Genomic DNA, 13,238 nt, shown 5'->3' on the forward strand with positions numbered 1-13,238 from the left:
GGCCTCAGTGAGTCTCTCGGTATATTTTGAGAGGGACTGCTTGTCACTACGGATGCAACAGCCACAGGTGGCTAGGCTGTATGGAAGGTACTTCTTGATATGGAATGGGTGACAGCTGTCGAAGTGGAAGTATTGCTGGTAGTTGGTAGGTCTGATATGGACAGAGGTGCTGATGTAGCAATCTTTGAGGTGGAGGTCAACATCGAGGAAGGTGACTTGCTAGGCTGAGTAGGACCAGGTTAAGCAAATGGGGGAGAAGGTGTTAAGGTTCTGGAGGAATGTGATACGGTATCCTCACCCTCGATTCAGATCATGACGATGTTGTCAATGAATCTGAACCAGGTGAAGGGTTTGGGAAGGACTCCTCCAGATGGTCCATGAATAGGCTGACACAGGATGGTGCCATGCAGATGCCCATAGCTGTACCTCAGATTTCTTTGTGGGTAATGCCTTCAAAGGAGAAGTAATTGTGGGTGAGGATACAGTTGGTCATACGACTAGGCAGAGCTTTTGAGAAGAAAATTAAGAAATATTTGTCTGTTTTGTAAATTGGTGGCATTCTGATTATACACTGTCAAATGTGCTGTGGAATTAATTTTGCAGCATGGTTGCCTGCCTTCCCGTTCATCTAGCTGCGTCAGAGCTCCTCTGGCACTCTTAGTTTGGAAAGAGGGTTTGAGCCACAGTGGCATGGCTTCAAGCTTAGGTGGGGTGGCATGACACACAAGTGATGAGTCAGCTGTGCTGAGTGAAAGATCAGTGCAATGGCTCAGGTTTCCATACTAGCGAGCTGGGCATTGCGTCAGTAAGAGTGGGAGACGTGGCTATGAGAACTTCAGCCACTGCTTGAAGTCACGATAGCTAGCAGGAGATAAGTCATGGGGTGGCACCAGGACCGATATGTGGTGCTGCAGAGATTTATTTTGGGTGCAGTGTGACACAACTGAGATGGAAGTTCTAATCTGCAAACAATGGTGTGCTGAAGAGATGAGTAGCCTGTACAGTCATAGCAGTCAATAGGGGGTGCAGCTGAGCCATCATGGAAATTGCCTACCCAGAGTGTAGATGGTATCCTTTACCAGGGGGCAGAGATGACAGCCAGAGATGGGGAACAGTGGAGATTTGTTATTGCTATAATGTACAGTGCATTATAAGGTGCTTTGGTTGTCCTCAGTGATTTGTGGGAAGCTGACAAATTGTCAGGATGATGTTAGTGTGTGGTGATATTGAGCACTGTGCAGTTAGTGTGTGTCTGAATACAATACATTGGATGCATTTGTTACAAGTTTAATATTGTACGGTGTGGCTGTTAGGAAGAAAGTGTGTGTGTTCTGTATTGTGTTTTGTAATCATGCTGAAGTCATGTTCAACAGTTATAATTACTATGAATTTTATATTGATGTCTGTTGCCTGTAGACTGGGTGGCCTATTGTAGTCCTGTCATCTGTAGAATTAGGGAATAGCTGGTGGAGGCTCTTGGTAGCAAAGGTAGCTCCTGTTGTGATTTTATTTATTTATTATATTATGTTGTTATGGCTGTCCAATTATAATGTACTACATGCTGAAACATTGAAGATGGAGATTCCTAATCTGTTGTTCATGGTTGGTGTCTGCTTGTGTGCCACAGTGGCTGAATCAGACTCGAGTTGTACACATTACACTTGCTTGGGGTGATTTTCTTATGTGCTATTTATTATTGTGCAACATAAGAAATATTTCCATGTGAATAGTGCTGATTTCAGGTATCTGACAATAATCTCCATTGATGGCATTATGTTTGTCCACTATTATAAATGTTGTTAAATAAATGCTACTGTAATGGAAGACCATGCTTGCACAACCCCCAGCCAAAAGCCCAAGCCACCCAAACCTTGCACCACACAAACTTCATGGCTTTGTATGTAATGTGTGTAGTAACCAGTGTGGGCAGCAGATCTGTTGTAACAAAGATCCCTTCTTTTCTCTTTTATTGTTATGATGATTAAAAATAGCCATAATATGAAGAATGTCTATAATGACTGAAACACGGTATCAAAAATAAATAATATTGTAATCTAGACTGTGTTACTTTGACAATTTTTTTTTATCCAAGTAAGATTGTTTTTAAGGGAACATTTATATGAAACCTCATTCCCACAGAAACATTATGCAGAGGATAGTGGAACAAGTGTGCCTGTTTAGATATTTACCTTATTACTATAAGAGTACATCTGGGAGCAGCAAGCATGCAATATCAATTGCATTGACAACGGTCAAATTTACCGTCATTCAAATTTACAGTCATTCAAATTTACAGTCATTCAAATTTACAGTCATCTGATGCCAAATAAGTGTCATACTGAATTTTATAAATCACATCACAAGATGAGATTTTAAAAATGCTTCCACCTCTATATATTACTTTCATCTCTGCTTCTGATTCATGAACAAAGCATTAGTAGTTTGTTTAGGCCCTTCATAACATCTATTAAATGTATGTCGTCACTTCAGTCTATTAACAGTTCCATTAAGAGTAGTGAAACTAGACGTTTAACTGAAATGATTCACTTCTTAACTGTCCCTAATTTTATTGAATGAAAACGTCTGGTTTCCCTTCATTTGCTCATTTTTTTGTTGTCATATGACTTGAATTTGTTCTTGCCTACATAAATAAATCAAGTAATGATCCACTAAACATTACATAGTTCATCTACACAGTATATCACACTGATGTAATAATACTGGATTTGGTATTCAAAAATTGGTATCACATACTGCCAATAAAACGGCAGTAGCCAAAGTGGCAGTATCCATCTAATGCAGCAGCTTTACCCCATACATTTTTGAGCACATATAAAATAAATAATTTAGGAGTAACTCACTGAATCATAAGAGGCATTAAGTCATTGACACACAAATGACACTTATAGTGCTACCACTGAAAGAATTTATGCTCTTTTCAACTGATACCTCCATCAAATTGCTCAGGCCTACTCTCTCACATTGAATATGCTAACCACCATCCTTAATGATTCTACCATCCCCACACCATTACCACCAAGATCCATTTGCCACTGTTGGTACCACCATTTCCCTTTAGAACAAATCCCTCTTACGCGTATGGTCTTTCCACTGTCCAACACTGTCTCTCCCAATGTCCTTCTGATATCAAACCTGCTACTTCATTCCCCATACACTTTACCAATTATATTGAGGGGAAGGTATACAAAAAAATCTGTGGCATGGCCATGGGCAACCACAGGGTACCCTTTATGCAAACCTGTTTATGGGCCATCTAGAGGAAACCTTCCTACCCTCCCCAAATACATCTAGTTCAGGTTCGTTGATAATCTAGACTCAGGGCCAAACACCCAATCCTCATACCCACACAAGCTCAACACCTCTCTCCCATTCACTTTACCGGGTCCTCCTCAAGCCAATGTGCCAGCTTTCTGGATGTTGACCTCCTCCTCTCTGATGGCCCCAGCCATGCTTCTGTATTAAACCCACTAACCAGTCTGGAGAAAGAAGTGTATACTAAAGTCATATTCATTAGAAACAAAGTTAGAAGTGGACGGCATACAAGTAGATCCCATTATATGTGGATTTGTTATCCGTGTTTTAGTGTGTACACAATTTTAGTTTTAAGTCCAGTGCTGCAATTTGTTAACAGTACCTGGAAGAAGTAATATGTCAGCACATCTCAACGCACGTCTTCTGTTGTGATTGTTGAGATCTGAATCATCAGTTCACAACAACATAGTTGTGAGGTCGCATTTGACATAGTCTGTATTTAAAATGTCTGAGAAAAGGAAAGCAAGAGTTCCTGCCAAGAGAAAGAAGTGTATACTAAAGTCATATTCATTAGAAACAAAGTTAGAAGTTTTGGATCACTATGAGAAAGGTGAACCTATTGCTGACATTCAGTACTTTTTAGTGAGAACAGCAATAAAGAAGAAGCAGATATCAAGGAAGAAAGTTCAAGCCTGTTAGTAAGCTAGCAATGGTGAAAAAGGCTGAGACCTTCAGAATGACTGATACTGCAATGATAGTTTTTGAGAAACATGGTCCTGAAAAAGTTGTTGTTGTGGTCTTCCGTCCTGAGACTGGTTTGATGCAGCTCTCCATGCTACTCTATCCTGTGCAAGCTTCTTCATCTCCCAGGACGTACTGCAGCCTACATCCTTCTGAATCTGCTTAGTGTATTCATCTCTCGCTCTCCCCCTACGATTTTTACCCTCCACGCTGCCCTCCAATACTAAATTGGTGATCCCTTGATGCCCCAGAACATGTCCTACCGACCGATCCCTTCGTCTAGTCAAGTTGTGCCACAAACTCTTCTTCTCCCCAACCCTATTCAGTATCTCCTCATTAGTTATGTGATCTAACCATCTAATCTTCAGCATTCTTCTGTAGCATCACATTTCAAAAGCTTCTATTCTCTTGTACAAACTATTTACTGTCCATGTTTCACTTCCATACATGGCTACACTCCATACAAATACTTTCAGAAACGACTTCCACACACTTAAATCTAATTCCCTCGGCATCACCCGACTTAATTAGACTACATTCCATTATCGTTGTTTTGCTTTTGTTAACGTTCATCTTATACCCTCCTTTCAAGACACTGTTCATTCCGTTCAACTGCTCTTCCAAGTCCTTTGCTGTCTCTGACAGAATTACAATGTCATCGGCGAACCTCAAAGTTTTTATTTCTTCTCCATGGATTTTAATACCTACTCCGAACTTTTCTTTTGTTTCCTTCACTGCTTGCTCAATATATAGATTGAATAACATCGGGGAGAGGCTACAACCCTGTCTCACTACCTTCCCAACCACTGCTTCCCTTTCATACCCCTCGACTCTTGTAACTGCCATCTGGTTTCTGTACAAATTGTAAATAGCCTTTCGCTACCTGTATTTTACCCCTGCCACCTTCAGAATTTGAAAAAGCATATTCCAGTCAACATTGTCAAAAGCTTTCTCTAAGACTACAAATGCTAGAAACGTAGGTTTGCCTTTCCTTAATCTAGCTTCTAAAATAAGTCGTAGGGTCAGTATTGCATCACGTGTTGCCATATTTCTATGGAATCCAAATTGATCTTCCCCGAGGTCGGCTTTGACCAGTTTTTCCATTCGGCTGTAAAGAATTTGCGTTAGTATTTTGCAGCTGTGACTTATTAAACTGATAGTTCGGTAATTTTCACATCTGTCAACACCTGCTTTCTTTGGGATTGGAATTATTATATTCTTCTTGAAGTCTGAGGGAATTTCGCCTGTCTCATACATCTTGCTCACCAGATGGTAGAGTTTTGTCAGGACTGGCTCTCCCAAGGCTGTCAGTACTTCTAATGGAATGTTGTCTACTCCCGGGGCCTTGTTTCGACTCAGGTCTTTCAATGCTCTATCAAACTCTTCACGCAGTATATCTCCCATTTCATCTTCATCTACATCCTCTTCCATTTCTATAACATTGCCCTCAAGTACATCGCTCTTGTATAGACCCTCTATATACTCCTTCCACCTTTCAGCTTTCCCTTCTTTGCTTAGAACTGGGTTTCCATCTGAGCTCTTGATATTCATACAAGTGGTTCTCTTTCCTCCAAAGGTCTCTTTAATTTTCCTGTAGGCAGTCTTTATCTTACCCCTAGTGAGATAAGCCTCTACATCCTTACATTTGTCCTCTAGCCATGCCTGCTTAGTCATTTTGCACTTCCTGTCGAACTCATTTTTGAGACGTTTGTATTCCTTTCTGCCTGCTTCATTTACTGCATTTTTATATTTTCTCCTTTCCTCAATTAAATTCAGTATCTCTTCTGTTATCCAAGGATTTCTACTAGCCCTCGTCTTTTTACCTACTTGATCCTCTGCTGCCTTCACTACTTCATCCCTCAAAGCTACCCATTCTTCTTCTACTGTATTTCTTTTCCCCATTCTTGTCAATTGTTCCCTTACGCTCTCCCAGAAACTCTGTACAACCTCTGGTTTAGTCAGTTTATCCAGGTCCCATTTCCTTAAATTCCCACTTTTTTGCAGTTTCTTCAGTTTTAATCTACAGTTCATAACCAATAAATTGTGGTCAGAGTCCACATCTGCCCCTGGAAATGTCTTACAATTTAAAACCTTGTTCCTTAATCTCTGTCTTACCATTATATAATCTATCTGAAACCTGTCAGTATCTCCAGGCTTCTTCCACGTATACAACCTTCTTTTATGATTCTTGAACCAAGTGTTAGCTATGATTATGTTGTGCTCTGTGCAAAATTCCACCAGGCGACTTCCTCTTTCATTTCTTACCCCCAATCCTTATTCACCTACTACGTTTCCTTCTCTTCCTTTTCCTACTACCAAATTCCAGTCACCCATGACTATTAAATTTTCATCTCCCTTCACTATCTGAACAATTTCTTTTATCTCATCATACATTTCTTCAATTTCTTCGTCATCTGCAGAGCTAGTTGGCATATAAACTTGTACTACTGTGGTAGGTGTGGGCTTCGTATGTATCTTGGCCACAATGATGTGTTCACTTTGTTGTTTATAGTAGCTTACCCGCATTCCTATTTTCCTATTCATTATTAAACCTACTCCGGCATTACCCCTATTTGATTGGTATTTACAACCCTGTATTCACCTGACCAAAAGTCTTGTTCCTCCTGCCACCGAACTTCACTAATTCCCACTATATCTAACTTTAATCTATCCATTTCCCTTTTTAAATTTTCTAACCTACCTGCCCGATTAAGGGATCTGACATTCCACACTCCGATCCGTAGAATGCCAGTTTTCTTTCTCCTGATAACGACGTCCTCTCAAGTAGTCCCCGCCCAGAGATCCGAATGGGGGACTATTTTACCTCCGAAATATTTTACCCAAGAGGATGCCATCATCATTTATCCATACAGTAAAGCTGCATGCCCCCGGGAAAAATTACAGCCGTAGTTTCCCATTGCTTTCAGCCGTTCGCAGTACCAGCACAGCAAGGCCGTTTTGGTTAGTGTTGCAAGGCCAGATCAGTCAAACATCCAGACTGTTGCCCCTGCAACTACTGAAAAGGCTGCTGCCCTTCTTCAGGAACCATACGTTTGTCTGGCCTCTCAACAAATACCCCTCCGTTGTGGTTGCACCTACGGTACGGCTATCTGTATCGCTGAGGCACGCAAGCCTCCCCACCAACAGCAAGGTCTATGGTTCATGGGGGTAAGTAAGGACTCTGATGGTGAGGAAAGAAGTAGAACATTCTTTTAAATGTTATGAAGAGTTGTATAATCAACTGCCAATTAAAACATTTCTTTGCAAAACAGTGTGGCACTTCAAATGAATGTCAAATGCCTAGCAAGAACTCTTCTGTCATAAAGGATGTGCATCTAAGGGAAGCCATCACAGAAACTGAACTGACAATGGCACTATCAGATTCTTCCTATGTAGATGATCCAGGGGCTATTTTTGATGTAGATGGACTAAATGAAAATGACTTTAGTGTATTGTGTGTTTCAGTGCTAAATTTTTAAGTGTATAAATTTTGCATCAAAATATGTTTCAGAAAGGTGCTAATAGACAGTTATGGTAAAAATATGAAGAAACTGCTTTTTTAAACCAAGCAATTGAGTAAGCAAAAAGCTAACCCCATATTTTACACACTAAATGACTCACAATTTACACAAAATTTGGTACGTTCACTGATACTGCAGAATGTAATTATAATGTATAATAAAATTGACTTGCATCCGCAGTGATGAGAATTCCCTTGGAGCTCAGTATGCTGAAGGTCTCACTAAGGTCTTCACTGTCAGGTATTACCCACCCCCACTCCCTCCAAACCCAGCCTGATAACAGATTTCTTGTGCCATATCCTTACACACCCCTTGTCCTCCCACCATTCCCAAGAATCAACTGCAAAGGAGCTCCCCCTTGCCACCCAATATCACTGCAGACTGGAACAACTGAACTATATCCCTTGCCAAGGCTTTGATTGTTTGCCCAGAAATGAGGGACATCCTGCCTAAGATCCTTCCAACCTCTCCTAAAGTGGTATTCCATCACTCACCCAACCAACACAACATCCTTGTCATTTTTTATGTCACCCCCCCACTCCCCACCCCTCGCAGCTTGCCGCTTGCCACAGTGGTCTTCCCCCTATGGAAAACCCAGGTGAAAGAACTGCCCACATTACTCACAGAGCACACCTTATTCCTGTCCTGTCTCAGACTTATTCTGTCCCATAAGAAGCAGGTCTACCTGTAAAAGCAGCCAAGCCATATACCAGTTGTGCTTGTACAGGGACATGACCACCATTCCATTGTCCATCAGAGTGAATGGCCAAAATGAAGCCAAGCACAATGTTGAGCATACAGTGGCACATAAAGCTGCTGAGTGTCACATGCTCAAGTTCAATGGCTGCTTCACAACAGGGGCATTCTCTCCAACACTTCCTTTTCCGAACTACAGCCTTGCAACATATTCTTCACTCCCAGAGTCCCCCTGGCATCGACCTTAGCTATCCCCCTGCACCCACATCCTGTAACAGTTTCCCCTCATTCCAGCCTCCTGCTCCCTTCCAATTCATGCCTCTACATCATCTTCATTGTGTGCTGGATCTCACCAGCTCCAGTACCAATGTGTCACTTGCCTGGTCTGTGCACCTGCCACCCCTCTCTCCCGTATTCCTATCTTGCACACCTGCTACATCCCTCAAAGCCACTAGCTACCCATCCCCAAACCCTCATCCTGCTTCCTGCCTGTTTCTACCTCTACCCAACCCAACCTTCACAGCCACCATCCCCAGACCACCTGCCGAACTGCAACCCCGCATTGTGTGTCCAGCTGGCACAATGTAAGTGGTTTTGTTTGTATGCCTGACGACGACTAAACACCACTACTATTTTGTGTGTTATTACCTCTACCCTCAAATTATTTACATTTTGCCAATACTTTCCACAAAATTTCCATTCCATTCTCTTCTTACAATAGCTCAAACAGTTATGTTTTCATTTTGGAAGAGAAGTACCAGTATTCAAAACTTTGATAATGATATGAGGAGAAGACTGAAATTATACTTCAGGTGATGTTTTTGTAGTCTGCATGTCATAGATCTATGGTTTTGAATTAAACATAGTAACTTCATGCTTGTAAGACAGATCTGAAAAACAACAGGAATAAAAAACAAAGAAATACCATAAATTCACAGAAAGTTTGGCATCATAATAACTACAAAAATTCAAATCTAAGACATAAAAATGGCCGCAAAAAAGACATACTTTGAAGGCAGCAACACATCTCATCTCACTGGTTAAAAACATAGTGAAAAAAAATTAATTTTAAATATCATTCACACAGAAAAGAAATTTCAGTTTCAACGCTTTTTTCTGCTCATTTGTGATTGTTATAAAAATGCTCATATTTCCGAAAGAGAGCATACCAAACAAGCACATTCCCTTACCTTAGTAGAAAATCTGATAATGTTGAACACATGTTGCATAAAATTTGAGCAGCCCTTTTTTCATGTTTCTTTACAAGCTTCTGATATATGTCTTCACTCTTCTGGCTCATTTCTCTCATGTCTTGATCTGCTGCCATTCCACATGCTTGTTGTAATCTTTCGTCGCGTAATACCTGTTGGCAAACGTATTCGTAGAGTACTACAAAACTGTATTCCTGGGTGTACATGGAATTTGAAAGATTGTATTAAAAATGCCAACCAAACATTTTACAACACCCCTTAATTGCTATTTATTTGTGATAGTGATCAGAATGTCAGTCAATATTAATATACATAAAAATTACATTGTTTGTGGGTGAAATTGATGATACTCCAAAAACCGTACACTACCAATCACTGGTTCCCCTATTGTGCACTATGGTGGTTGTGCAGAGGTAACTCTGTGGTTGTGGAGATACAACTGTTGGAGTGGTCACTACGACATAGTGGTGGTCAACAGAACACCTTCTGCCTCTTTCCCATCAATATATTTTTCACGGGTAAAAAATTCAAGATTGTTCAATAATATTTTTAAGCTTTTATGAATATTCTCATTTTTTTATGATCTACAATATTCTCGAATGTTCTAAAATACAACGTGGAAATGGCACATATGACATAACATCCACACTCTGAACCAATTATTTGTACAATATAATGAAAACAGAGGAAAAACTCCTCAAAAAGTGTATCTTGCTTATAGAGAGAAACTACATAAACGAAGAATGGTTGTGTGCATGAACAAATTTAGCAACAAAAAAGACTCAGTTGAATAAACAAATCAGTGAATACAGAATATAATAGCAAGGGACAAAAAATATTTAAATTGACTGATAAACCAAGGTAAAATAATGAATTTGCCTATAGAATTCCTAAATTTGTTTAATGTTCCAGACACAACCTCTCACAATAAAGCTTTCACACGTCACAGAAGTGGAAATATAAACAGGAAAAGAAGAAGGTATTGGCATTTACATACAAGGATTTACAAAATGTTGTACAATGTGGTATTACAGCAATGTACTATGGTAATACTTTTGTTGTGGGGACAACTGTATTGTGGAATAACTATCTTTCAATACACAACACAATGAAAGAATAACAAGTACTGTATATACAGGGGATAACACTCTCTCAAAAGGGCAGCAATTGGCGAATGGTACAACAATACCAGTAATTGATCATGTACGCTTTTGTGTGTGAGCAACTACCATAGAGAGGTATGTCTACAGCGTTTGCATAGTGACCCAAGTATAAGAACATGAAAAGTATGTTGCTAAATGCATCTTTGTTATGTTTTCTACATGATTATGCCTTGTACTAATAGCACCTGCAAAGCGTTAAAGGTCTGAATTCTCCACCCACTCTCAGAATTCTGATAATGGTTCCTTCATGTGACCATTACCACAACAGTGTTTGTATTTTCAGTTCTGTTAACCAATACTGCCACATTTGAATGAGATATCATAATGAACTTCCATAATTATCACATCTAGGCAGATATTAACCCCCTTAATACATTAGTTGCCAATTGTAAACAGTGATTTAGAATCACTGTGTGATGCAACATTATTCATGGCCACTTCATTGTCCTATACATGCTTTCCAATGACTGATAGAATCAAGAGTACTTTACCACCTTGACAGACACACAACAAGTACTGCTGGAAAACACTGTCCGCGGCTGTTCAGTAACCAATATGGTATAGAAGAAAGTAGATTTTGAACAAATCTTGTGCACTGGTCTGCCTCTGCTCTTGATCTTGATCCACTAGACATATAGCTTTGGTAACATGCAAGAGGTGCAGTTTACACAACTCTGTTTAACAGTCTTATCAGCTTGTAATACATAATCATAAAGCATCCACAGCTGTTTGCGAGGACTTAAGTATCACAGCTGTTTGAAAAGACCTAAGCATCACAAGTGGTCTTGCCAGCACATGAGTTATCATCATGAAAGGATTACTGCTCTTATCAGTTACCATGATTTTCCTGTGATACAGCCACTGATCATCTTGTAAAGGTGTCACATGTAATATAGTAACTAAGTATTATGCATTTAAATATTTTGTTTCATTTTGATCTTACAAATCACTCCTTTTTTGTTAGAAATGTTTAGAAAGAATCATTATACTTTTGTTTTTGTTTGTCATAATAACAAAGAATAACCTTATCACAATTAAACACATTAGCTTGTGTGGAGGTAATCTTTGTGATACTTTCATGAAAACCACAAAAATGTAACACATAGCTATCCATCACAGCAACTTACGTTGTGTGTCATTCTTTAAGTTCATTCTCAGTATTTGCAAACAGAACAATAACCAGAAACTGGACAATTTGTTGCAGTGTACTTTATATAATGTTCAAATAATGCCATTAAATTAAAGAGCCCTGAAGTGATCAGATGACTCAATCTTTTTCTGAATTTTATCAGGACTACTGCATAGGAAATTTGGCTGAAAAAACAACACTTGATAAGTTATTCACAAAGCATAATAAACCTAAAAAATACAGTATTTTAGATGGTTAGAAACAGATTTAGCACCAATTTTGCAAAACCCTGTACCTTTATTGTTTTTCATGAAGTTCCAAATACTTGTTAATGTTTAAGCAGCATCCAAAGTCTATTGACTGCTTAAAGCCCTTCTGTAATGTCATACATTGCCCCAAACTACTTTTTCTTATTTTGTGCACTGCTATGACATAGTATAAAAAATGTCCATGGAGTGTTACCCAGCATGGGGCTGTTCCAGCATATTTTGCCATCCTCCATCTTCTTGATTTGTAGGAACTTATTTCCTGAAATATCACAGTTATGCACGCCCCTTACTTTCATTAACAGATTATCTCTTCTTAACCACATTGTTTTACAACAATGCTGTTCAACAAGTCAAAATATGGTACTAATTATATGCTCTAAAAATCACAAACAGTGCTAACTAGCCTAATAAAGTGTTAGAATTAAACTGGTAACTGTTCTCTCTCTCTCTCTCTCTCTCTCTCTCTCTCTCTCTCTCTCTCTCTCTCAGAGGTGGGGTGTTGTTACATAAATTCTAAGGGAGTTACCTTTATTACTGGGTTTTGATTAACTGGTTATTCTCTCACTGCTGAAAGGCACTGACAGTAAATGATTTAGTTTGTGAAGTGTTAATGTAATACAGAACACAAGATAATATAGCTGAAAAACAGTGCAATCTAAGATGCCTATCCTAACTCAGAGAATGTTGTAATTGTTACAATCGAATGCCTTCAGAAAAACTGCAGATTGTAAATGGTGATACTGTTATCATTTTAACATTTTTAAAAAAATGTACAAATGGATGTACAAGTAGTGGGGCAATTTGATATTCAAATGAAAATTGGCTAAATATGTCACTGAACAGGTGGGAGACAAACCTTTGCTTCTTACAGAAAGACCAACAATGCAATATTTTAATCTGTCTGAGAAAATGCCCTCAATAAACTTTCCCAGTAGAATGCTAATGAACCAAAGTCTGTCACCTGACTTACCTACAACTGAGTCTATACAATCATCTCTTTTCCTGTGTTTTGTGAAGCCCACGATGCTACATTTCTCAACAACAATTAAAACAAGTTGCCATCCAAAACTTTGAAATATTATTAAGTTTTGACATGACATTTGTACCATTTGTATTCAGATAGGACTAGATAACAGATAACTGCAACATCTAGAAAATGTCAAAGGATATTATTAATAGTCTTCTAATAATTTTTGGGTCTGCAACCGAATCCAATTGACGTTCTGCCATGATAT

The 13,238-nt window shown here is 39.2% G+C and overlaps 1 protein-coding gene and 1 long non-coding RNA gene across 6 annotated transcripts in view; one reads left to right on the top strand and one right to left on the bottom strand.

The window, feature by feature from the left end:
• LOC126177135 (glycerol-3-phosphate acyltransferase 1, mitochondrial) overlaps positions 1-13,238 on the bottom strand; it is a 406,498-nt gene that overhangs the window by 105,431 nt on the left and 287,829 nt on the right. For all 5 annotated transcript variants that reach the window (XM_049924403.1, XM_049924404.1, XM_049924402.1 and 2 more), the window contains one exon: positions 9,422-9,594. In XM_049924403.1, coding sequence (XP_049780360.1) covers positions 9,422-9,594 — 173 coding nt within the window. The remainder of the gene's footprint in view (positions 1-9,421; positions 9,595-13,238) is intronic.
• The window catches only part of LOC126177137 (uncharacterized), a 92,695-nt gene that overhangs the window by 35,750 nt on the left and 43,707 nt on the right, over positions 1-13,238 (top strand). The window lies entirely within an intron of this gene.

Source organism: Schistocerca cancellata, chromosome 3 (assembly GCF_023864275.1).
Source record: "Schistocerca cancellata isolate TAMUIC-IGC-003103 chromosome 3, iqSchCanc2.1, whole genome shotgun sequence".
Classification (NCBI taxonomy): domain Eukaryota; kingdom Metazoa; phylum Arthropoda; class Insecta; order Orthoptera; family Acrididae; genus Schistocerca; species Schistocerca cancellata.